The following is a 25305-nucleotide window of genomic DNA, read 5'->3' on the forward strand; positions in this document are numbered from 1 at the left end:
GGGGAGGGGAGGGAGAGGGGAGGGGAGGGAGAGGGGGGGGGAGGGGAGGGGAGGGGAGGGGGGAGGGGAGGGGAGGGGAGGGGGAGGGAGGAAGGGAGGAGGAGGAGGGGAGGGGAGGGGAGGAGGAGGAGAAGGGAGAGGGAGGGGGAGGGGAGGGGAGGGGAGGGGAGGGGAGGGAGGGGGAGGGGAGGGGAGGGGGAAGGGGAGGGGAGGGGGAGGGGAGGGGCAGTCTTCCAGCTGCACATGGTGCCGACAGCTTGGAGAGGCCCGAGTCTCTGTGTCAGTGTCCTGTGGCTACTGCACAAATGACCCACCTGGGGCTTCAAACAACGGGATCCACTCTCTCACAGTCTGGAGGCCAGGACTCCACACTCAAGGTGTCGTAGGGCCCCGTGCCCTCTGGAGGTGCCGGGGAGACTCCTTCCTGCCTCTTCTGGCCTCCTGGGGTTCCAGGTGCTCCAGGGCTCGTGGCCACATCCCTCCAATCGCTGCCTCTGCAGTCACGTGGCTTGTCCTGTGTGGCTGTGTCCAAACACCCCTCTTCTTGTGCGGACACTGGTGATGCTGGATTCAGGGCCCACCCTGACCTAGTACGGCATCATCTTAACTTGATTCTAGCTGCAAAGACCCTATTTCCAAACAACGTCACACTCACAGGTTCCCCGGGGACACTGTTCAGCCGCCCAGTACCCTCAAAGCTTGGTCCCTGCTGGACTTCCGTTCCCCACAGGAGAGCTGACATGGCGCCCTCTCGCCGGCCCCACTCATCCTCGGATTCCGGCACCCCCGAGGCTCCGGGGACACCGTGGGGGCAGAGTGCAGGCTCGCCTACCCAGGAAGGCACACAGTACCCTAGCCCTACAAGTCCCACTGAGGGGGCGGGGACGGCAGGGAAACCCAGGCAGGCGACAGGGGCAGGGAGAGTCCAGAGGGCTTCTCTGCGGAGGGGGCCCCAGAGGAGAGCCCAAGGGTTGGCAGGAGTGGAGACATGGGGACAGGCAGAGCCGGTGTTGCTGCACGCAGGGCAGCAGCAGAGGAGGGGGGTGGGTCGGGAACAGTGGGGACCTTGAGGGAGTGACAAGGTTCGCTATGCATGCTGGGAGAAGGTGGCTGTCCAGGGAGAGGTGGTGGCCAGGATGGGTGCTCGGCCGCAGGCTGCTGTCTCTGCCACACCGGCTCACCCCGGCTCTGTTCTCGGTGGAAGGGTCCCCGGCTGCCCCGTGACTTTCAGGCTCTTAAAGTGGAGGCTGGAGGCCGAGCTGGCCCTTGGCTTTAGCCTGCTGACCGTGGCAGGTCCCAACCATGGACGCCCACCCCTCTGCAGCCGTGACGAGGGTCCCTGAGGAGGCCAAGGGTGCCCTAACTCCCACACCGGTGAGTGGGCCCTGCGCGCGCTCTGCTGCCCGACGGACCCTGCGATGTTTCCCGGGCAGCTGTTTCAATCCCGCCCGTCTGTCCGGCGCGTTGCGTGCCCGCGAATGCACTGCCCGGCTCCAGGCAGCCTTGCCCTCTTGGCACCCACAGGCCAGCAGGTGTGGCCGCGTCAGGAGGCCGGGCTTCAGGAAGGGGGCGGGCCCAGCCCTTGAGGCCATCCTGGCTGGCGTGGGCACCGACAGGGCACCCACACGGAGCACGTGCCCCCGGCGCCCTGTTCCACTTGGAAATTGGAGGCTGCGGTGCTCTCTGGGGCTGGTCGTGCCCGCCGGCCTCAGGCCCTGCCCTGCCCGCCTGTGCCGTCTTGGCTGCCCCGATGGCAGAGCTGGTCCCAAAGGAGGGCGTGGGGAAGCCAGTGGGGCTCAGACCTCGCCAGCCGGCCCTGGGCCGGGGTCCAGCTGACAGGTCTCGCCCGGCCGGCCCACCGTGGAGTAGAGGCATCAGCGCCAGTCAGTCAGCGGCAAACTCCGCTCCGTTGGGGGGGAGGACAGAGCACAGTCACCCTGGCTCTAAGGACACCAGGAGCCCACAGGTATCAGAAGGTGCTGGGGAGGGCTGGGCCCCCGACCAGCTGGCCACAGATGTTACCCTGATTCTGGGAGGGGAGGGCGTACCTGGCGCGCCATCGTGGACAAAGCCAGAGAGCGTGGGGGGAGGTGGCCTCACAGCTGGTGGGGCCGCCACCCCTGCCCACTGGCGCCCTTTCTGCTTCGCTGGAGGGCTGCCTCCTCCAGAACGTGAAATATTCTCTGTAAACATAAACTTGGCTTGTAAAAATCTTGTCCCGCGGTGCCAGCCTCCGTCCCGATCAGAAATGCTTCTCCAGCCAAGCCCGCGGCCTGTCACTGCAGCAGGTGGCTCAGAAAACGGGAGCCTTTTAATCATGTTCAACTTTTAAACTTCCTCCAGCCCCACCTCCCCCCCCCCCCCCCCCCCCCCCCCCGCCACCGCAACTTGCTGATAATGCCAGGACAGCTGGGGCAAGGTGGGTCCCCGTCCACCTCCAGAAGGTCCTCGTGCGGGCTGGGCAGGCGGCGGGCAGCTGTCGGGAAAGCGGCAGCCAAGGGGACGGGGCTCCTGCCGGGTGCCGGCACCTGCCGCGAGCAGGCATACGGGTCACCCCGGCTCTGTTCTCGGTGGAAGTGTCCCCGGCTGTAGGTCTCAGTGGCGATGGGGGAGTTAATCCCCAGCAGCCGGATGAAACCAGAGAGGAGAAGCCCCCAGGAGACAGCTTTGACATGTCGCTCTGGCTCTGCCATCCCCAGAGCATGGATCCCGAGGGCCTCTGTTCTGCCTGGCCTGGGGTCTAGATCCCATGCACCCCCCAGCAGCCCAGGGTAAATGAGGCCCTTTGGAGTGGTTAAGGCCAAAGGAGCATGAGTGCCCCCCACCCGCTGTGCTGAAGGCCAGAGCCAGGCTCAGCCAGGCTCTGACAGCCACCGGGGCCTGCACCTCCTCGGGGCACCTGAGACCCTCCCTGCTCCTGCCTCGGGCTGGGGCGTCGGCTGTGTGAGGTCTGTACAGGCAGAGGCCAGGACGCTGAAGACCCCAGGGCTCAGTTCCCAGAGCCCTGCGGGGGAGGAGCAGCTGCTCACACAGATGTCCCCATGCGGCTTCCCAGAACGGCCCGACAGTGGGGCACGCGCCGGCCGTCGAGGCCTGCTGGGGCCCCGGTCTGCCTGCGTTCCTCCTGGAAGTCCCCACGGCTGGCGCTCAGAGGCGCGGTGACAGTTCCAGGAGAGGCTCTGAAGCAGCGGAAGCTGAAGCCAGAGCCAGTGGTGCCGTGTCTGGGAACCCCACCACCACCCGGCTCGTCCTGCACACCTCAGTCCCATCCTGGGGCCCCCAGGGCACAAACTCTGCACCGACAGGAGTGGCCGAGGGTGCCTGGGCGTCTGCTGCCACCACGTGGTGGATTGCAAGGTCACTGGACGAGAATGCCTGGCGCCCGGGGTGTCACAGAAGCCCCCTCAAAGGCCCTCCACCTCCAGGCCCCCGCCCCTGGCCCAGGACTCGGGCGCTGCACTTGGTCGTCTCACATTGCTTTTTATTTATTTACTTATTTGGCTGCACCGGGTCTTAGTTGCGGCACACGGGCTCTAGGTCCCTGACCAGGGATCGAACCCAGGCCCCACCCCACCCCACCCCCACCCCGCATTGGGAGCGCGGAGTCTTAACCGTTGGACCACCAGGGAAGTCCCTCTATTTCTTAATTAAGGGAACTAAGCTCCTCCCTTTTGTAAGGAAACGGGGACGGATCGCCCGGGTCGTCAGAGCTGGACGCCCAGGCTCAGGGCTGCCGATGCAAAGGGAGGTGGCAGAGCTAGATGAGGCCTGGAAGCGGCGGGTGGGGACGCCAGGACTTCCCGCGCAGTTCCTCCTCCTAGAAGCCGCTGCAGACCCCAGGCCTGAGGGGTGAGGGCGGCATCCGCCGGCTCAGCTGGAAAATGACTCCCTCAGGGCAAGGCAGCCTCCCGACCTCAGTGCCGCCTCCGCGGTGGACGGAGGAACCCTGGCCTCCGTCTCCCCAAAGGTTGGGGTCAGGATACCACCCTCCGATAGTGCCACAAAGGGGAGGTCACCTCATGGCCTGCGGAGCAGGTCGTGGGGTCCCCAGGGTCGGGTCAAGCGCCCACGTGGGGGTGGGAGTTGGGGTCCACAGCTCACGTCTGGCCGTGCGGGGATTGACTAGGGGGTTCTGGGTTGGGTTCCGCCCTGGCGAGCCGGGAGTGCCCGGGGCGGGGTCTGTGCCGGGGGCGGGGTCTGTGCTGGGGGCGGGGTCCGGCGCGCGGGCCGCTCATTTCCGCCGGACGCGCTGGCTCCGGGCGGATGGAGGCGGCGAAGAGGTCGAGGCTGAGACTGAGCCGCCGGAGGCCACCCTCGGGGGTCCGGTGAGGCCGGGGCTGGGGGCAGCAGGGAGAATGGGGAGGCTAGTGTCCCCGGCCGAGCAGTGGCCGGGTGTCACGTCCCCACGTGCTTCCCCGAGCCCACCTCGGACCTGTCCGCCCCCCCAGCTCTTCCCACCCGACCCCCACCTGCGGAATTCTCACCTCCCCACGCCGAGCTGCACACCTGTCCCCCCCGCTGAGTCCTCTCTCCTGTGCCCTCCCCGCCGGCTGAGTTCTCACCGCCCCGTCGCCCCAGGTCCCCGAGCAAGCCCCCCGGTTCCCCTCCGGACGGCGGCGAGTGTGCGCGGCCGTGGGCTGAGCTGCTGCGCGCCGCGTGTGCGGAGCTGAACGTGGACGGCGAGCCGCCGCCGCTGCCCGCTTTCCCCGGCCAGGTGCGTGTGCAGTGGTCCCCGCGTGGCCCCGGGTCTCGGGCTGGGGCGGGGCGGGGCGGGCGCGGTCCGACGACCCCGTCTTGTAGGAGCCCAGGCGCAGCCCTGAGCGCGCGCCCCCGGAAAGCTTCATCGTGGGAACCGAGACCTTCTCCTGGACGCCCTTCCCGCCGGCCCCGCGGCGAGGCGGGGACCCAAGCGACTGCGACCGGGTGCTCCGCGAGGCCCTGGGGCGCACGGGGTCCTCCGCCTGGTCCCCCCAACGACACCCCGCGCCCGAGCCCCGCGGGACCTCCAGCGCTGAGGAGCAGCCGTCCGTAGAGGGGTTGCCGACACTGCAGAGCTGCCCCATGTGCCAGGCCGTCTTCGCCCCCAGGTGAGTGGCCCCCCTGGGCCTTCCCTCCCCTCTGCTGCCACCCGGTGGCTCTTTCTCTGGAAACCACAGGCAGTTTCAGAAAGCTAGGGTAACTGAGCGCGACTTTGGCATTCTAAAGTTATAATTTCACGCAGAAAAAGTGGGCAAAGCACAGAGACGGTGCTGATGAGCCAGAGGGCACAGGGGTGCAGGTCTGGGGGTCTACTTCCTGGTCCACCGGCCTGGGGCCCTGCTGACAGCCTGCAGCCTCCTGGACGGGGCCTCTGAGACTCTGCAGCATGAGGGCAGGGAGGCTCTGGCTCCAACCGGGTCCACCCTGACATCCGGGAACCGGGAAGTGACTGGCATCCCCGGGTGGACTGCCTCCAGAGCCAGTCCAGGCTGTGGGTCACTGAGCAGTTTTCTGTTACAGCCCCTCGGGCACCTTCCCCCGCGGGTGGATTGCCAGTTTTAAAAACAAGATTTCATTTCTGTGTCTAGAGATACTTATCTCTTTTTAAAAGTCTAATGTATACTTTTATACCTTTTTAAAAATAAGGGTGGTGGAATTGGACTTTGCTAAGAAGTCCTAATTGCCCAGCTTGTGGGCCACATGTCACAAAGCCGAGGACACAGGTGTGTGTGGGGGGTCATGGGGGTCAGGACGGCGGGAAGGAGTTTGGTCGGATGAAGGGAGTGGACGGCCGGTTTCGGTAGCTGGACGTGCTCTGCGTGTCCCGTGGCCTGGAGAGTGGGTTCAGTTACGTGCCTTGTCTTTGGTTTTCCAGAAGTAAAAGCAGCCCTGGGGGGTGAAGGGAGTGGCTTATAGAACTAGCAGCTGATGACAGACAAAAGTCATCAAACCAGTGATCAAAACGTGTGGCACAGAACTGCACAGGTCTGCAGTGAAACATCCAGGCTCCTCCAGTGGCGACACTTCACTGGAGCCAAGCTTTTGGGGGCCTGGACGGCTTGGGGTGGGGAGAGTGAGGGCGAGGGGTGAGGAGGTGGCTGTCCCCAGGGGGGCCTGTGGGCGAGGCCCCCCAGCCGGCACAGGTCTGGCATGGCGGGGGCGGGGGGGGGGTGCAGTGGGTGTGGCAGCCGCGCTGAGATGCCCGTGCTCCTCGTAGCGCTGGAAAATTTTTCCCAGACCCAGTGTCTCACCGAACATGTCTCTTGCCTGTACTGATGCTTCAGGACAGTTGTGGGCTGCAAACACCAGCTCTCTCACCAATTTTTTTTTTTTTTAAACATTTGTTTATTTTTGGTGCATTGGGTCTTAGTTGCAGCACATGGGATTTTTTGTTGCGGCGCGCGGGCTTAGTTGCCCTGCAGCATGTGGGATCGTAGTTCCCCGACCAGGGCTCGAACCCGTGTCCCCAGCATTGGAAAGAGGATTCTTAACCACTGCGCCACCAGGGAAGTCGTCCCCCCAACCCTGCCTACGAGTCCTGATGAAGCCATGAACGCTTTTTAAAATACGAAGTCCTCTTGATTCGTTCCCGTTGAAAGAACGTCTTCTTGGCAGCAGACGTGCGGCCCAGCCCCTCCGTCCCGGTCTAGGGGTGGCTTTTGTTCTTGGATTACTTGTTTTTCTACACAGTCTAAAAAAGAACTCCCAGATATGTTAGAAAGAAAGTTCTAGTTTGAGCTCTTTAAGCAGTTAGACTGAGGCTGGGCAGAATGCCTCGGGATTGCAGAGTAGGTGTCAGTGCGGTTGGGTCCAGGCCTCCGCGTGTCTGGAATGCTTCTAGCACGTTCTTCCCTCTGATTAAGAAGGAGAGAGTGGGCCCTTGCCGGGCCACACCCCGAGCCCCTCCACCCCTGGGGCAAGGGGACAGGTCAGGCCATTAGGGGACAGAAATGGGACTGTGCCACACTTGCTTTCAGTGATTCTGGGGACTGTTTTGGGGCAGAGATGGAAGCCCTGCCGCCCCTCGGAGCAGAGGGATGGGCTGCTGGGCCGCGGGAGGTGCGGGCGGCCTGGGCGCCACGGGCAGTGAGACGGTGCTTGTCTTTCTTGGAGCCTCGCGCTTTCCGGGTCACTCAGAACCGTTTGTTCTCTGAGATTCTTCTCTGACCTGAGGGCCGTCATGTACCACGTGTGTGTGAAAGCCCCTCGGGGTCCGTGAGCTCGGGGCTGGTTCCGGAGATTGGCTCTCACCCGCCACCTGACGTGAGGACGGGAAACCAGATGGGCACCGTGTCCGCGTGATGAGACCCAGGCCAGCCCGTGGGGTCTCACGCGCTCCGAGGCCCCTGGAGGGTCGGAGCAGAGCCCCTTCCTGTGCTGGGCCTCCCGTCCACGCACCGGGCACGAGTGGGAGACAGAGGCAGAAGCTCAGTGTGCAAAGTGGACCCGCCACGAGGCTCCTGTTGGGGTGTGTGAGGGAATCCCAGACTGTGTCCCCACCGAGGGACAGTGCCGGGCAGCCCCCGGACGAGGTGACCCGGTCCAGATCTTAGGGTCTTCTGGTGGCCTCGGAGAAGACACGTGGAGGGGCTGCTTCCCAGGACGGGCTGAGGGGCCTCTAGGGACTCGAGGAGGCACTGACCGGGGGCCTCAAATCCCCAGGAGGGAGCAGAAGGCCACCCGGACTGGCAGGGGCTCCCGCGAGCAGCAGAGGCCGCCGTGGGCGTGCATCAGGGGAGAGGCCGTGGCCCTCGGGCTCGCCGAGCCACGCGGTGAAAGGAGGTCATTTCAGGCTGGACGCCGGGACGTAGTGGTGCAGGGAAGGGCCTGTCTGCTCTGGCCAGGTGACCAGCTTGGTCTGCCGAACGCCTGGCTCTGCCGCCCTCTGGGCACCGTGGCTGCAAGCTGACCGTACACGGGCCACCAGCACATGGGGGACGGTCATTCCCGGCCTCTCCTCCTTGATGGCATCAGACGAGGTCAGGGATGGGAGGCGCCCGCTGTGACCGGCGCCCACTCTCCCCTCCCCCACCCAATGCCGAGGGGCTGACCCGCGGGCCTTGGAGCCCCACTAAGTCCTCTTCCCCAGAGGGGCCGAGTCCCTGAGTGAAGGAGACACATTCTCAGGTCTGAGGCGCACGCCCACCTTCGTAGTGACCGCCCTCCTAGTCACCAGCGCTCACGCCTTTTCTTTTCTGGTTGCCAAGCGGGTAGTTTTCAAAGGAAAACTTCGGAGGGAAGGAGGGAAGGGACGCATGGGCATTTGTTGGTGCGGACACACCTGTGGGCTTGTCTGACTGATGAGACAGAGCCCCTGCCATGGGGGGTGGGGACCCCGCCCTCCACCTGGGGGGCCCCGTGTCTTGCCCACGCCCTTTACTTGGGACTTTCTGACACAGGGTTCCCCTCAGTCTCAGACGCAGGTGCCAGGTGAGCCTGGGAACGGGCATCCAACAAGCCTTCTGGGCGCCCTGGGGACCTTGGACCCAGGAGCAGGGTTTGGAAAGGCCCTTTCTGGTTGGGGGGGCCGCCTCCTTGGTTCTGCCAGCCGAGGGCACCGTCCCCGGTTTCTCTCCAGCTACTCTTTGGTGCGTGGTGAGCACCTAGGAAGGGCGTGAAGCGGGTGTCGCGTGCTCTGGCCGGGCGCCCTCCCTGCCCGTGACCCTCTCCTCTCCTCGCAGGCTGACCCAGCTGGACATTGAGAGCCACCTGGCCCAGTGCCTGGCGGAGAGCACGGACGACGTGGTGTGGTGAGCAGCCCGGCCCACGGCTCCCCCTCCACCGGCTGGGCCACCGCCCCTCCGCCCTGCGTCCCCCAAAGCTGTGTATTAGAGCGCGTCAGCGTGAGGCGTTCACGTCCCGCGTCTGTGTTGAGGCCAGAACATTGGGTCCTTTTTCCTTTTGGGGTGATGCTGAGCAGCGTGGTGACTGAAGTGGACAGAGCAGCCCAGGCAGGTGACAGACGGTGTCACCAGCGGTTCGGGTGTTTGTACCCAAGTTGGCAGAACGGACGCTTTGCTCACCTCCGACTGGCTCACGTTTCACGACCGTGTTTTAACCCCCGGGTGAACCTGCTCCTTCTGCAGCTGTAGGTTACTGCCAGCAAGGAAGGCACTGTCACTGGTGCCTGTCACCACCCGCAGGGGTTCAGAGCAGCTCCCCTCAAGTCGGGAATTCACGGGGAGGGACAGGCCCGCCTGCCGGCCTCTTGTGTGAGCTGTGTCTCGTTCGTGCTCTCAGTGCCCACGGGAAGCAGGGCCAGGGAGCGGGTGTGGGTAGTTTTCCTTCCGGCGCTGTTGGCCCACAGGTTCTGGAAGAGCCTCGTCTCCAGCACAGCCACAGCGGCTGCAGCACCGGCGGGAGGGAGGGGGTAGGATGTGGAAGCCTAGGGTTAACCCCCAGAAGCTGGTATTTTCCTTTCAGAAAGGGCTTCAGACGAGCCATGAAAAGACACAGGAAGCGTCAGTGCACACTTCTCAGTGAAAGGCGCCAACGTGAAAAGGCTACACGTGTGGTTCCAACTCTAGGACCTTCTGGGACAGGCAAAAGCCATGGAGACGGTGAAAAGACCAGTGGTCCCCAGGGGTTGGTGGGGAGCGGGCATAGATAGGCAGAGCACAGAGGAGTTTAGGGCAGGAAAATACTCTGAACTACAAGGGTGGTTACGCAATACGTGTATCGAGCCTGGGTCCAAACCCACAGAATGTACTGCTCCCGGGTGATGCAGCAGAGCAGGTTCTTCCCTGGTAGCAAATGCACCCCCTACGGGGATGCTGGGAGACGGAGGCGGCAGCGGGGCGGGGGGGCACGTGGGAACTCTGTACCGTACCCTCACTCTTGCTGCGAACCTAAAACTGCTCTGAAAAATAAACTCTGTTTTTCAAAAATGGCTTCAGGAGCCTTTGCTCCTGGAGACGCCTACTTCTAATGAAAACGACAACAGCACGCACTGTCATTAACGTCTTTAATAATGTGCAAGACACGAGCGGGTGTGGCCTCGGTGGGCACCCCCTCTGCAGGAGGAAAGCCATGGCCACGTGCGCCGCCATTCACTGTACGAACCACAGGGACGCGGTTACCTCTTTACAGTTCTGACGGCCCCAGTTTCCAAGAACCGTATCAAAAGGACACCGTATTGTGACTGGAGCCGCTGGAAAATGTTAATGATTTGTTTCCAAACCCCGCCTCAGCACACCCTTCACCTTCAATTTATAAAAACAAGTGACTGTGCACAAAATCTCCCCTCCCCAGGAGCACAGGTCACGCACACGTCTTGGACACGAGCACCCGCACTGGTGACCGGGAAGCTGTTTGGCAGCACCGCAACCTTGATATAAATGCCTTAAGTTTGAACAGATCCGTGGCCCCTGTGCTGTCTGAGCAAAGACGTCACCATACCCGATGCAGCACGCGACCCCTGTTGGGAGGAAGGGGGCTCCTGAGGCCGTCCGTGACCCTGTCCTGGGCAAGCGGGGTCTCCCCCGCCCAGGCGACCTCGCAGCCCTCACGCGTGGCTCCAGGACGACGTCACCGCGGGGCTGCCACGCCCCTCAGGCCCAGGCAGCTCTGACTCTGGTCCGTGGTCCCTCATTTCCGTCTCTGGAGGTGGGTCCTGGTCCCAACTGGGGTGCTGGTTGGGACAAGCCTACACGTTCCATGGACACTGCTCTGCCACCGGGGTCAGGGGCCTGGGGAGGCTGGCGTGTCTGCGGAGGGTCACGGTGAGGCCGGTGAGGCCGCGGCTTCTCTGTTATCCTTTAATTACCGTGATCTGCCCGAGGCCGCAGACACATGGAGAGAAGCAAGGCCTAGGGGTGTGTGGCGATGTGGGACATCCGGGGACTGCTGTCCCCGAGGGCGGGCAAGGCCCCTGCCCGCCCCCCCCCCAACACTCTGCCTGTCCCTGAGCCACACCTGACATGTCAGGGACTTGCAAACCCACGATCTACCTCGTTCTAGAAAACCTCGGGTTTGGCTTTTCACTTACGAGGGTGGCCGAGTGACACGCGCCCCCTTTGCAGATTATGGGAAGTGGGGGTGAGCCGTGCCCAGAGATGCGTGTGTGAGGGTATTCCAGATTTACTGTTTCACTTTAAGGCTTAGGACCCATCATACATATATCTTTTAAAATTTCTAATTCTGAGCATCATTATTTCTGATAAAAATATTTTCCCAAAATCTGATACGTAACACAAGACGTCACATAGGCACTGCTTAGTGTTTCCAGAAATATATTTTGTGCGGATTTAGTTTTCAGATTTTTTTTGTTTTTTGGTCTACGGGTGCTTTGGTGAGCCGTGTTTTAGAACCTCTATGATCCAATTTTCCTGGTCAGTCTAATGCCTGGGTCGGGACCAGCGGTGCCCACCTGGTGAAGGGGGGACCTGGGCGTCAGACCACAGGGGCTACTGACGTGCTCGGTATGAAAATACTTGTTAAATATTAACAACAGGAACTTACCAGGATTTAGAAAATGTTCCGAATTTGTAAAAATGCTCCATTGCAGTGGGTCCCCGCAGGCACTTACACTCCCGTCCCCGGCCCGCGCCTCCTCCGGGTGGGGCTGTGCCTGCGACGCTGGGCGGGTGCCACCCGCGAAAAAAAGGCATCAGAGGGAAGCTTCAACATCATCGGGACACTTTATTCCTCAGGACGTTACAGGCTAACTCTCCCGGCGGAGCAGGTCAGTTCTGTTTCTGTGGAAAGTGTGCACCTTCGAAGTCGGGGACACTTCCTCCCTCGGACACGGGCACCGCGGCCTCCGCGGCGCAGGCCCAAGAAGCAAGTTCCTCTGGTGCAGGCGGCCGCGGGCCGCATGGAGGGGCTGTTCTGCCCGGGCCGCCAGCACCCAGCCCGGCATGCATGCATGCGCGGTGGTCGGGGACAGGCCCGCACCGGCTGCCCGCGTCCACGACGAGAACGCGGCGCCTCACGCGGACTCCTCGGCGGACAGGAGCAGCGGGTGGGTGTATTCAAACCCTTCAAACTCCGACTGGTCGATCCTCTTGAGGACGTCCCTGTGGGTACCGGACAGGGCAGGCTCGACGGGCCGCGAGAGACCCCGGCCCGCAGCTCGGGATGCCCCGCCCCCGCCCCCCCACGCGAGACCCGCCCACGGCCACGCCCCCGCCGCTCAGGACGCCCCGCCCGTCTGGCAGGTCTTACTCGTCGTCCGGGGTCAGCTGCACCGGCTCGCTGGTGAACTGCGTGTCGAAGTTGTCCAGGCCGTAGTCGTCCGTTATCTGCGGCTGGAAGGGCGGCAGGGCCTGCTTCTTCCCCAGCTGCAAGAAGACACGCGGTCAGACCCACGCGCGCCGGCTCAGCGCCCGCTTGGAGTTTGCACAAACATAAACCACGGAATCGAACAGAAGAGACCGCCTTTAAATATGCCTCATGTTTAAAGACCGATTGTTTTTCTCTTAAAGTCCAGCAGGAAAATTTTCCAGTCATAAAAACCCTACTTGAGCTGAAAAATGCTGGCAGCGCAGGCCGTGCGGGATGTACCTGGGATGGAGTGCAAGGTCCGGCCACCCACGCGGGATCCCACGCCATCTGGGGTTTGCGCCCCCCTCGGCAGCCCCACCACTTAAACCAAAGGAGGCTAGTTTGGGGAAGTTTCTTCCTTTCTTAATCTGGGAACCCAGGTCATAAAGGAGCTGGGACCTGGCAGGGACGCCCACACTGGAACCCCTTCTCCCAGAAAAGCCTTAAGTGGCCATTTCTATGGTTTTCTTTTTATATGTAAATTTATTTTTGGCTGCATTGGGTCTTCATTGCCTTGCAAGGGCTTTCTCTAGTTGTGGCGGGCGGGGGCTACTCCTCGTTGCAGTGCGCGGGCTTCTCATTGCGGTGGCTTCTCTTGCTGCGGAGCACGGGCTTCAGTAGTTGTGGCACGTGGGCTCAGTGGTCATGGCTCACGGGCTCTAGAGCTCAGGCTCAGTAGCTGTTGGCGCACGGGCTTAGTTGCTCCGCGGCTTGTGGGATCTTCCTGGACCAGGGCTCGAACCTGTGTCCCCTGGATTGGCAGGCGGATTCTTAACCACTGTGCCACCAGGGAAGCCCTCTATGTATTTCTAATCCCAATGGGATGCAAGGCAGTAAAACGCTTGTCAGGTGGGAAATGGGGCGTCTCAGGACCCAGACTCTGCTTCCTACTCGACATTTAGGAGGATGAGACATGCTCATGCCTAGAGAGAGTGAGTCGCGCTCTGCGGCAGAGCAACTCAGCGCCACGCCGCTCACAGTGAGGACGGAGGACGGCGAGGATGGAGCGGCCCCCACGTTCACACACTCGGTGACATAACCCACCCAGGTGTGCGCTGCGCACCTGTGCTGGGCCAGGCGCACTCCTAAGAACACAGATCGAGTCGTAAGTGAGAGGTAAGGTCCTGCCCCGCGGGGTCTGCGCCCACCCACACCAGCCACGTGTGAGCCAGCAGCCAGCCCTGCAGCCCGGAGCCCTCAGCTCTCAAGGCCCAGAGCAGCTTGACTCAGGAAGAGGATGCCCCAAGCCTTTCGGGACGGGCTGCCCCCTTCCCTTGGAGGGTCTGCGTGAGTGCTGAGCCTGGAAACCTCCACCTGGGTGGGGCCTCCGTGGGACCCCGTCCAAGATGTGGAACTGTCCCAAGGCCCCGTGTGGGGAGCGAGCGACAGCTGAGTCAAAAATAAGCCCCCAGCCCAGCTCAGCTCACACCGGCTCTTTGCACTGTGGGACCCAGAGCCATCAGGAACTCCAGTTATAGCAAGAGAAACAAACTGGGCCTGGAATGCTGAAACATGTTCCATAAGTCTGGGGACTTGGGAAGGATGAACGCAGGTTCTGCTGGCGAAGTTGGTGCATGAAATGAGGATGCCACAGAAACAGACGAATCCTTCCCAGTAATGCCCAGGTGTCAGGGCTGAGGCCAGCGCACCTGCCAGAGCCCCGGCAGAGGAACGCCTGTGTCTGTCACCCAGGGGATGCAGGAGCAGAGGGAACGGGCCGACCCGCAGGCAGAGCGGGGTCACCAGTGTTCGTGTGCGTGCGTGTGTCTGCACACCCGTGCACACACTGCAGTCACAAGGCCCCGGCAGCTGGTAGGGTTGGGCCACGCCCTGGGCACTGTTACGGGGACACAAGGCCTTCCCTTCTTCCCTGACTTCCTCTCATGAGCAAGTTTCCGTATTCTTCTGTATGTATGAAATACATTCTGGTAAAAAGTGAAAAAAGGGGGCATTTCTTACACGATTTTCCCTCCCTCAGGTCTCAGGCTGCTTTAGAAACATTTAAACAGCAAGAGTCAGAAAGAGTACGAGGCAAGCACAGCTGGGTGCTGGCCTGGGGTCCTCTGAGCCCAGCCCCACCCCTGCCCCTGCTCTGGGGGCCAAGGCTGCCTCAGTCCGTGGCAAAGCCCCCCGGAGTATCCCATACACAATGTCACCTCCTCTTCCCTCAGTCAAAAGCAGTGGACGAGGGACTTCCCTGCTGGTGCTGTTGATAAAACTCCGCCCTCCCAGTGCAGGGGGCCCAGGTTTGATCTCTGGTCAGAGAACTAGATCCCACACTCATGCCGCAACTAAGAGTTCGCATGCCACAACTAAGGACCCCACGAGCTGCAACTAAGGATCTGGCAAGCCACAACTAAGGAGCCTACCCCCACAACTAAGACCCATCGCAACCAAATAAAAAAAACAAAAACAAACAGTGGACGAGAACGGTGCCACCCGAGTGATGTCCTGTGCATCCCACCACTTAGCCCTGCGGTGTTATGGGAAAGAGGAGGCTGGCAGAGGACGGGGGTGAGGGGTGGCGGCTCCGGTTCTGAGGAGATGGCCTGAAAGAGGTGAGGGAGCGGTGGAGGTCGGGGAGGGGCACAGCTGTGCAAAGACAGGAGCGGACCTGGTATGTCGGGCGTCGAGGGGATCACGAAGGCCCAGAAGAGGAGGCCGTTGCTGCTAGGGGCCACGCGCGAAGCCGGGGACCAGCCCGGATGAGGGTGGCTCAGACCCAGGTGGCTGCAGTGGGGGTGGGAGAAGGTCCAGGCCCTGGAGGTTGAGTCCCTGAGGCCTGGGTGGGTCAAGGTCCACTGCAGGGGGGAGGGGCCACGGTGCACCGGGATGTCCTATTGGAACTAGCTAGCCAGCCAAGCGGAAACATCCGGGAGCTGAATCAACTCAGGCGGATGGCAGCGGTCACAGACCGGGCACCCCGCCACGGGACCCCCCAGCATGGCATGGGCGCCCAGGCAAGGCTGTTCCCAGGACCTTCAAGAAGCAGCCCCCGCCCCCAGGGGCTCGCCAGGCCCCCTCCTTGTTCTTCAGGAGTTTCCAGATGGCTCCCCGCCCATCTCCACCCATCGCACCCCCCTCGAGGGCCGCCCACCGCACGGGGCGGGGGGCGGTATCAGATTCCGCGCTGCTTTACCAGGTCCCAGTCTATACTACGGAAGAAAGCGTGAGACTTGATGTCGGAAAATCCAGTCTGCGGCCGGCAGCCGAGCCTCTCCTTAGGGTCCTGGGGGTCAGAGTTCAAATGAGGACAAGTCAGCACAGAGCAAGGCGGCCCCTGATTCCCGTGCCCAGCAGGGGAACGGGCCTGCCCTCCCCGGGACCCCCCCCCCCCCCGCCGGCCCAGCACCCAGGCGAAGGCCAGACGTTCCCTTCATTGGAAACGCTTCCTGCCGGCAGGTTAAGCTCCTCCGGGAAGTTCCTCTTTGGCATCGTTCCTCGTCGTTACATTTTGTCAAGCGTGAACAAGCATCCGTAGGACCAAGGAAGGACGCAGAGAGCCACACCCACGCCCGACACTAAAAATGCCAACCAGCTGGTGGAGCCGTGGCCCCAGCAACAGAGGAAGGGCCGCAGCCACGGCTGGCTCGGCCGCCACGGGGGCCACAAGCGTACCTTGTTTAAAAATCCTTTCAACACGTGGGAGGCCTTGACCGAGAGGAACCGGGGGATCCGGATGGGCTTCTCCAGGATGACTGCAACGACCCGGACCGGGAGGTGAGAGCCAGCCCCCTCTCCGTGCCCGGCCCCGCCCGCCATGTCAGCTCTGCCCAGCAGCCAGGGAGCCGGCGGCCTGCAGGGCACTGGGAACCCTCCTGAGCAGGCGGTTCGGGGCACTCGTGGTGCCCTGGGCCCCGTCCTACACCCCAGCAGGGTCTCGAGGCCGCAAAGGGCCCTAGTGCCCACGGTCACACGTGCTCACGATCACATACGAACCAACGGTGGCTCAGCTGGCCCTGCGTCCCCACGTCCACGGGTGCCAGAGGCCACCGTGGGGACAGCCTCGCCCTGAGCCCCAGCATGCCGGGGCTGTCGGTTCTGGCCCGGGGCCCAGATTGCAAGGAGCCGTGGCTGGAAGGGGGCAGCACTGTGGCTCAGCACAGCCGCTGCCCGGGACTCATGTGCACACCTGGCATGGGCGGAAGGGAGTTTGGGCTAAATCGGGACAGATTCTCTTTCCTGTGGGCGTGAGAGTGCCGTGTCCCCCTAGCCACGGCCGTTCCCACACCCACGGCCCGGGCTTTGCTCCCAGAGAGCCGGTCGTGGACGGGTGGCCCCACCTAGTCTGTGGCAGCCGCGGGGACCAGCCTGGGGACCTGCACCTCTGAAAGGGGAAAACCCGCAGGGTGTGGAGTCAGCTGGACGCACGGCCCGCGCACCTTGGAAAAGGTAGTCCTCGGTGTTCATGTCGGGGTTGTCGGTGATGATGTCGAAGGGGGAGCGGCCAGCCATCATCTCGAACATCAGGACGCCCAGCGCCCACCAGTCCACACTGAACCCTGGGAGAGAGTGCAGGCCTGTCAGGCCGGGCCTCTCCAGTTGTGCTGTCCCGTCACGGGGCGACAGTCATGACAGTTTGCGTTTCCTGAACCACAGCTGAGGATGCATGTCCCCAGCGTCTCCCAGGCAGCCTGGCCTCCCCTCTGTCCACTGTCCCCGGGACGCTCGGCTCCCCCTTACTAGCTGCAGAGCTGTCTCCACATCGAGGCAGTCCACGGACGGCCAGCTGCTCCCAGGGTCTGCAGCTGTCCACCTCCATCACACACGGGGTCCCCATCCCGGGCCAGGTTCTAGACTCCCTGCTCTGGTCCACAGCTGCCGTCTGTCCTTCTCTGGCTACTAAGTGACTTCAACCCTATCAGCCTCCTGGGTGCCCAGGTATCTGAGGGTGCGAGAACTGCCCACCCTGCCTACCCGCCCCCCGACTGTTAACAGCAAGGAAAATGTGTGGAAATATTCGATGGTATGTTTGGGATGTGAAAACAGCAGAACCCAAGGAAGGGGTGACAAGCTCCAGTGTCCACGGGGGCTGTGCGTGGCTCTAGCGGCTCTGGGAACCCCCTCCAGAGGGCGGCGCCCACTGACTCGGGACACCCGCCTCAGCCCTTCGGGCTCCTTGACCAGAGGGATCCTGTCCAGTGACCTCGCCAGGGGACACCCAGGTGGACACACAGGACAACAGCTGGGGACTGAGGCCAGTTAGTGGCTTGGGGCTGGGACGAGGTAAGGTGTGCATTTTAGTGCCATTTGGTTAGGAAGCCCCGGCTGCCGGGCCACGGCCCCAGAGCCCCTGGTGGGGAGCCCCGGCAGGGTTGGCCCCAGGCAGGCCCACCTCCCTCTCTCTCTGCTCCGTGGCCGAGTCCCCAGGGAGAGGAAACTCCCAGGGCTTGGGGCGCGCTCCCCCGCCTCCGCTGCGCCCAGCGCCCTAGCGCCCCGCCCACGCTCACCGTACTCCTCTCCCCGCAGGATTTCCGGGGCGATGTAGTTCGGGGTCCCGCAGAAAGTGCTCGTCGTGTCACCGGGGCCCAGGCCTTCCTGTAGGGATAGAGCCAGTTACCAGGAGGGAGGGGCCCGCCGGCGAGAGAACCAACAGAGGACCGGTGACGTGGGGGCGGCCGGAGCCCGGCAGCCAGGACGAGACGGAGCGGGCGCTGGGTTGCCCGGGACCCCCCAGAGGCAGGCGGGGGCAGCGGGCCGGGAGCCCACCTTGCACATGCCGTAGTCCGTCAGCTTGATGTGACCGTCAGCGTCGAGGAGGACGTTGTCCAGCTTCAGGTCCCGATAGATGATCCCTCTCTCGTGTAGGAAGTTGAGCGCGATACAAATCTCAGCAGCGTAGAACCTGGGGAGGGGTGACACCCGTCATCAGCAGAGAGAAGCCAACCAGGAACCGGGACGGGGGCCCAAGCGCACAGACGCCCCGTATCCTCCGCTGAAGAGCACGTGGGCCGACAGGACAGGACAAGGCACGCAGCGTCCTCGTGGTCAGGGAGACGCACACCAAACCCACCATGAGACGTCACCTCGCGCCCACCAGGACAGCCACTCTCCAAACCCCCCAGACAGAAAAGAACAAGTGCTGGTGAGGATGTGCAGAAACTGGAAGCCTTGTGCACTGCTGGTGGGGATGTAAAATGGTGCAGCTGCCGTGGAAAACAGTACGGAGCCTCCTCAAAAAAATTAAAAATAGAATTGCCATGTGACCCGGCAATACTGCTTCTGCGTATATATCCAAAAGAACTGAAAACAGGGACTCGAATGGTCATTTGTACCCCCATGTCCACAGCAGCACTATTCACTGTGGCTAAAACACAGAAGCAACACAAGTGTCCATTGTCAGATGATGGATAAACAAAATGTGGTCCATTGACACAATGCAGTAATATTCAGCCCTAAAAAGGGAGGAGACTCTGACACCTGCTCCGGCGTGCGTGGACCTTGAGGCCACGATGCTGAGTGAAATAAGCCAGGCACGAAAGGCCACATCCTACGTGATCCCGCTTCCACGAGGCCCCTGGAGGCGATTCACAGAGACAGAAAGGAGGAGGGTGGCGGCCGGGGCTGGGGGAGGGGTGGGGAGTGAGTGTCTCATGGGGCCAGAGCGTCGGTTTGGGAAGATGAGAAAGTTCTGGAGATGACGGTGGTGGTGGTTGTACACACCATGAATGTGCTTAACGCCACTGAGCTGCGAACTTACAAATAGATGCACCGAGACAGTAACTTTATCTCATGTGTGTTCTACCACAATTAGGAAAAGAGGACATGAGCGTGTGGGGCTCGCTCTTCTCCAATGACTACCCGCCTCCCCCCAGAAAGGATCTACGGTGACTCATGATGCCGCGTGGAATTATTTTCCAGTGAGGAAATGAGGAAAAGAGAAAAATATGGAAAACAGGAAAGAGCTACGTACGGGGTGGAAATAAACGCCCCACCCGCCCGTGAGGCCAAGGCTGCGCGGCGGTGATGGGGTCAGTGTCCCTGAGAGTCATTTAGAAAGAAATGGAGACGGTCTTCCTCTTCCAGGCGAGCCCCTGCTGTACATCCGTGCAGATGGCGGGGAGCGGCCCTGCCATCCAGGCGGCTAAGCTGATGGTCGGGACGTTCACCCCGTTTCAGAAACAGGGGAAAGCACGGCGCCACCGCACACGCAGCACTCCAGGGGGTCGGCCACTCCCAGGACCCTCCCGGCTCTGGCCTGGCCCCTGGCGGGAGGCAGTGACCCCCTGTGCCCCTTCCCCAAATCCACTTCCCTCCTCTGACCCCCCAGGCTCCCCCCGGCCCCCGGCTGCACCCACCTGGCGTGCTCCTCGGGCAGCTTCCTCTGCCTCTGCATGTGAAACATGAGGTCGCCCCCGTTGACGTACTCGATGACCAGGAACAACCTGTGGGACACGTGGCGGGGAGGCCAGGGTCACAGGCGCGGCCGGGACCCCCAGGGGTCCCCCTCTCTGGCCGGTCACCCTCCTGAGAGGCCCAGGGAAGGCGGTGACCGGGGCTGCCCGCCCGGCTCTGGGGTCAGAGGGGAGCCGCTCAGCTCTGACCCCAATGCAGTAAAACTCAGGAGAGAAACTCGCCACTCGCTGCGTCCAACACAGTTATTTGTTCTCCCAGGGGTGCCAGGCCTGCCTTTGGTTAAAAAAGGTAAAAATAAGGCAGGGCTGGTGGCCGGAGGCCCACTGGGGCAGGGAGGGCACTATGTGTCTGGGTGGCCGCAGAAGGCCTCCCCAGGGAGCAGAAGCCCGGGTGGTGGGGGGACGGGAGGGGCCACGGGGGAGGGCGGAGAGCTGAGGGACCACCCTGTAGGCCAAGGGGAAGCCAGAGGGCAGATGCACAAACCAGGTGATGCGAAGGACCCTCTGGCCGCCGTCTGGATGCACCCCAGGAAGGGCGGACGGGCAGGCGGAAGGGGGAGGAGGTGCCCAGGTGAGAGCACAGGTGCGCTGGCCAGGAGGGCCTGAGGCAGAGGCCGCAAGATTGCCAGTGGGCTGGGCAGCCAGGAGGGGAAGGAGTGGGTGGGACCCTCCCTGAACAGCAGGTCCCAAGGGGGAGGGTCAGGCTTGCTGACCTGGCCACCGGGAGCGATGCCGGCTGCCCTCCAGGAGGGGTGTTGGGGGCAGCGGGGTCGGGGCTGCCGGCGGGAGGATCCCTGGGATTGACAGATCCGTCCTCCGGATGCAGGCAGGGCCCTTCAAGTCTCCAAATTTACCATTTACCATGTGGTTGCTTTTCTGATAAGATCCTTCTCACATTTAATAAGGTTCCATTTTCAAAATTAAATTCCCACACGATTTTCCAGAAATACCCTGCTGAGGGCAGCTCGCGGATTTTTAGGTCAACGGCTCCTCTGGGGCGCTTCTGGGGAGTTGGGAGCACAGACGGAGGGGAGCAAACCCGCCAGCCCCCCAGCCTGTCTGCATCCCTGATTCAGTGATGACGTCCTTTAACACGGGGCAAGTGAACAAGCTGCAAATCGCCTTCCAACTCTCTGATTACATGTTTAGACTAGAAACAACTCCTAAATACATAAATAGCAGAAATGGAGACAAAAGCCTGAACACTGGGTGGGTAGCCAGAGCCTTCCCTGTCATCCTGGAGAAAACCCAGCTCCTCTGTGGGGGCAAAGCGGCTCCCCCGCCTCCAAAGGATGCTCCCGGAAAGGGTCCAGGAACCCTGGCCCTGACGCGGGTCCACCCGCTTTACAGACAGATTGTGCTCACGCACATCTTGCCTGTGGCCGCTTTCACACTACAACAGAGGTGAGAGACGGAAAAAGCTTGCCGACCAGCTACAAACAGCAAGGACAAACGACAGCTGTACAGCCCCCGCTGACCGTCGGGCACTATTCCAACGTGTGTGCACGTCTGATCCTGGCAGCTACCCTGAGGGAAGTGCTATGCAGCTCCTCGACCCCTGGGGAGAGGCCTAAGACCGAACGGTTTTAAAAAAAACCATTTACTAACAACCCTGTGACATCAAAGCACAGGACGGTATTTGCCACCAGGACCCGGAATCCTGCAGCCCCAGGAGGTGTGTTCACCCCAACGTGGGTGCTCCCCAGGAAACGGATGTGGCCGCCCACACAGGGACAGAAAGAAATACACCAGTTCTGGAGACAGACACCAGCAGGACGGCTTAGGGAGCAGAAGAGATTTAAGGGGACATTTAAGAACCCAGAGAAGAAGCGGCAATGGTAGTTTCCCTTCTGTATCCGGGGGAAAGACCGTCAAGGCAGTTTCAAGAGAAGCCGCATCTCTACGCGTGGACGCGGGGACACGTTCAGCTGGTCTGTGGCTGTCACCTGGGGCCCCGGGTCTCAGGTAACTTGCCGATCAAGGAATTTATTTCATTTGTGAAACTGATCAGCTGCAAGAACAGAGCAGGATGGTTTTTTTTCTTAAAGCAACTGTGTATCTGAAGAATTTTTTCGTTCTACAAATAAATCTTAATACTACTTCCAACATTGCACTTTTTCTTTTTCCTTTTTGGTTTTTACAGGAGTACACTGGATTTACAATGTTGTGTTAGTTTCAGGTGTACCACTTTCAGCATTTCTTTAGCGCAGAACCCCACCAGAGCCGCCAGGGGCTGATTCATTCTGATGACAAGGCTTTGTGTGACTCAGACAAGCTGGCTGCTATGACAAAACGCCCCGATGTCCATGGCCAAGCGCAGCCGAAGGCCGTCTCTGGGCTTCACGCCCGGGGCTCTGCCACGGCGCAGGCAGGGTTGGCACGTGTGTGATGCCAGGATGGGAAAGAAGCCACCCCTGGGGCCGAGACAGCAGCTTACGTTTCCTCGGTACTTCACAAAATGTGCAAAATATAGTAAAACCTCGCAAAACAGGATTCATCAAGAGCTGGAGACAGATAGGGGAGTAAACACCACAGTCAACTCACAGGCTGGGACCAGGGCAGGAGCAGAGGCCAGAGGCCGGCCCTACCTGCCTGACCCCCATCACCCGAGGAAAACCTGGGATGTGGGGCCTGTCCGATGGCTGAGGGTGCCGGGGGCAGGGGAAGAGGGGACCGTGGCCCCATCTGCATGGGAGATGCTCTCCTCAGCTCGGGGATGAGTCAGGCCAGGCCCCTACCTCCCCACAGCCCCCATGGGATAAAACACCAGCCCCAGGCTTCCCTGGTGGTGCAGTGGTTAAGAATCCGCCTGCCAATTCAGGGGACATGGGTTCAAGCCCTGGTCCGGTAAGATCCCACATGCCACGTGCACCACAACTACTGAGCCCACGTGCCACAACTACTGAGCCTGTGTGCCACAACTACTGAAGCCTGTGCACCTAGAGCCCGTGCTCCGCAAAAAGAGAAGCCACTGCAATGAGAAGCCCGCGCACTGCAATGAAGAGTAGCCCCCACTTGCCGCAACTAGAGAAAGCCCGCGTGCAGCAACGAAGACCCAATGCAGCCAAAAATAAATAAACAAATTTATATATATATTAAAAAAGCCACCAGCCCCATACCTCGCTCAGAGGGGACACCGATGGCATGGGACAGTGTGCTGAGATCAAGAGGTAATGCCACATGGACACCAGCAGCTGGCTGCATCTGGCCCCCCACCCATGTCTGTCAATAAAGCTTTATCGGAACACTGTCTTTGTCTGTCTGAACCCCAGTGAGTAGCTGCCACAGAGACCATGTGGCCCTCAAAGGTGAAAATACTTACTATCTGGTCTTTTGAAAAAAAGTGTCGACCCCGCTGGTGTCAAAAATAACAAGAACAGCAGACTTTACAGCCCTCACAAAACGTCAGGCACTGTTCCAAGCACATCTGTGTATAAAACTTAACCTGAGAACCGTGCGGTAGGTTCTAGGAGTTTCCCTACTTTACAGACGGGGACACCGAGGCAGTGGAGGTGAAACAGCTTTCCCAGCATCACACAGTTACTGTCTAATAAGATCTGGTAGCGGCCGATCTGGATGAATCCAGAACGCAAGCCTGGAGCCCCACCGCCAGTTACCGACCCCCCATCACAGGGGTGGCTGCCCCCCAGTGGAGCTCAGGGACCGAAGAAAGGAAAAGAGGAAGCAGACAAGCACCTGGGCTCCCGACAATGAACGACAGACAGGAAAGGAGGCTGAGGGCCAAAGGGAGCATCTCGGGAGAGACCACCCTCATTCCCGGATGAAAATCAGAAACGCAAGGCAAGCCCCAGGACAGACACGGTCCGAACCAAAACCCTGAGTCAGAAGGATGCTCACAGCGATCGCGGTGAGCATGCAAACCAGATACAGCCCACGGCTCCGGGGCAGCTGCCTACAGAGCAGGGAAGCTGGCAACTCCAGGCCCAGAAAAACCTCCTCTCGGAGCGGGGGGACGAACAGCTTGTCTCCATCTCCCTGTGGACGGCGCGTGCTGGACGGACACACCACCAAGCACCCGTCTGCGTTCGAGGGCAAGGGGACCTGGCTAAGCCTGGCTCAAGCGCCTGTGCTGTCACACGTGAAGGAGGCACGGAACGTGAACTCCAGCCCTTCCCAGACTCGGGAGTTGTGCCTCATGATGGAATCGAGCAAAGCAGGAGAGACCAAAACCGTGAAGCAGCTACAGAAGGACCGGCGGGAGGGTGGCACACCTAAAAGACATAACAATTACAGCAAACGCAGTTGGGTGGTGGAGAGAGGGAAGCTGCCCTCTGAAACACCACAGGCCCCAGCAGATTCAGGGAATCCTGCCAAGAGATCATTGCAATGAGATTTAGAATGTTCCAGAGAGTAAAAAAATAAGGAAAATGCAGAAATCTAATAACGATTGTATAAGGGGAACTATAGATGGATCAGAAAACATCAATGAAAAACTCCTAAATAAGATCAGAAAACTGAATTCAAAAGGACATTAACAAAACTGTACACTAAGACCAGGCATGCGTTTCCCCAGGAATTCAAGGAGAGTTCAACCCTGGGAAATAGGTTCTAATGATACAATTCATCATTTTAGGAGGCCCCGAGGAGTAAAAGTCATAACAATCACCCCCATAAACGGTGAGAAGACCTTCGGAAAAATTCCATATTCTTTCTTGACAATAAAATAAAAAGAGGTGTAAACTTCCTTCAGACAAACTGTAACTCCACGCCGGTTACTGGCGTGTCTGTAACCTCCCCACTGGGAGTCTCTGAGCTGCGTTTCTGAGGCTCTGGGGGAGATGGGATGATGGGGTCCAGGAGTCCGCAGGGGGTGAGCCTGTTCCCAAAAGCCAGACAGGGGCAGCACCTCCTTAGCCTCCAGCCTTGTCAGACGGGGCCCCTGTGGACCCGGAACTCAGGGCAATGGCCACAGGTGGAGACGCTGGTCCCTGCTGCTCCCTGCCTCCCCCAGTGCCCCTGGGCCCCTTGGTGTAGCAAACGTCAACACATTTGACTGGAATGCCAGCGCGGTCTGGTTCTGCATTCCTGACACCCCGCTGGCCCACGGCAGCTGGCGCTGGGCCCTCAGTGCCAACACCAGACGCGTCCCCTTGGGGTCAGGAAGGGGACAGGTTTGTCCACCACCACCAGTCCCCAAATGTGGTAGGTACCAGCTGATGTCATTAGAGGGGCACGAATCGGGATGCAGGGGGTAACAGCATCGTCTGCAGATGTTATCACTGCACAGCCGGAAATCCAAGAAAACCACCTGAAATTTACCGGAGAAAGAGAATCATGAGGAAAAGGGCCCGAAATCAATGTGCAGAAACCGCGTTACGTTGCTTGTTGCTCTAATGGAAGAAAAGGCCTCCCTTACAGTAGAAACAGAAGAGAGAAACACTCAGGACAAGATGAAGCGAGGAACTGAAAACTCTGCACGAAGAAAAACTAAGATCTCCCGAAAGAGCAGATGAAAAGGGAAACCACGTAACTGAGCAGGAAGCGCCTGCACCCTAAGGATGCCCCGTCTTCCTTTCCGGAGCTGGACAGGTTGACTCCAAAGTCCACATGGAGAAATAAACAGCAAAAGGGAAAACAAGCAGCAGAACGTGCCGGTGACAAGGCCAGGCAGTGCACACAAAGCTCCTTCCTCCTCCACTCTCCTGCGTTTTGAAATGGCGTCAAGCTTTTTTGAAAAAAGGAGCTA

The 25305-nt window shown here is 60.8% G+C and overlaps 2 protein-coding genes across 6 annotated transcripts in view; one reads left to right on the forward strand and one right to left on the reverse strand.

Annotated features, from left to right (window-relative positions):
- The first annotated feature begins 234 nt into the window (after positions 1–234).
- Positions 235–21704, forward strand: FAAP20 (FA core complex associated protein 20). 3 transcript variants are annotated; one of them, XM_073797371.1, is made up of 4 exons: positions 235–3849; positions 4579–4714; positions 4801–5087; positions 18998–21704. In XM_073797371.1, exons 1-4 carry the CDS (start codon positions 3737–3739, stop codon positions 19038–19040), a joined length of 579 nt encoding a protein of 192 aa, XP_073653472.1. In that variant the 5' UTR covers positions 235–3736; the 3' UTR covers positions 19041–21704. The 3 variants fall into 3 exon arrangements, with proteins under 3 accessions (XP_073653472.1, XP_073653470.1, XP_019806893.1); XM_073797369.1 differs by lacking the exon at positions 18998–21704 and adding an exon at positions 8661–14660 and having other exon boundaries at positions 241–3849; XM_019951334.3 differs by lacking the exons at positions 235–3849; positions 18998–21704 and adding exons at positions 4186–4325; positions 8661–14660.
- The window catches only part of PRKCZ (protein kinase C zeta), a 96524-nt gene continuing 82818 nt past the window's right edge, over positions 11600–25305 (reverse strand). For all 3 annotated transcript variants that reach the window (XM_073797343.1, XM_073797353.1, XM_033844911.2), the window contains 8 exons: positions 19542–19628; positions 17953–18088; positions 17694–17781; positions 16626–16745; positions 15862–15941; positions 15383–15472; positions 12145–12260; positions 11600–11996 (listed from right to left, as the gene is read on the reverse strand). In XM_073797343.1, coding sequence (XP_073653444.1) covers positions 11909–11996; positions 12145–12260; positions 15383–15472; positions 15862–15941; positions 16626–16745; positions 17694–17781; positions 17953–18088; positions 19542–19628 — 805 coding nt within the window. In that variant the 3' untranslated portion in view covers positions 11600–11908. The remainder of the gene's footprint in view (positions 11997–12144; positions 12261–15382; positions 15473–15861; positions 15942–16625; positions 16746–17693; positions 17782–17952; positions 18089–19541; positions 19629–25305) is intronic.

This window comes from Tursiops truncatus, chromosome 1 (assembly GCF_011762595.2).
Source record: "Tursiops truncatus isolate mTurTru1 chromosome 1, mTurTru1.mat.Y, whole genome shotgun sequence".
NCBI classification, from domain to species: domain Eukaryota; kingdom Metazoa; phylum Chordata; class Mammalia; order Artiodactyla; family Delphinidae; genus Tursiops; species Tursiops truncatus.

Coding starts and splice junctions, on each gene's coding strand:
- FAAP20 (XM_073797369.1), top strand. CDS start 3,737: ATGCAAAGGGAGGTGGCAGAGCTAGATGAGGCCTGGAAGCGGCGGGTG. Junction 3,850..4,578: donor GCAGACCCCAGGCCTGAGGG/GTGAGGGCGGCA, acceptor CCGTCGCCCCAG/GTCCCCGAGCAAGCCCCCCG. Junction 5,088..8,660: donor CAGGCCGTCTTCGCCCCCAG/GTGAGTGGCCCC, acceptor CTCTCCTCGCAG/GCTGACCCAGCTGGACATTG.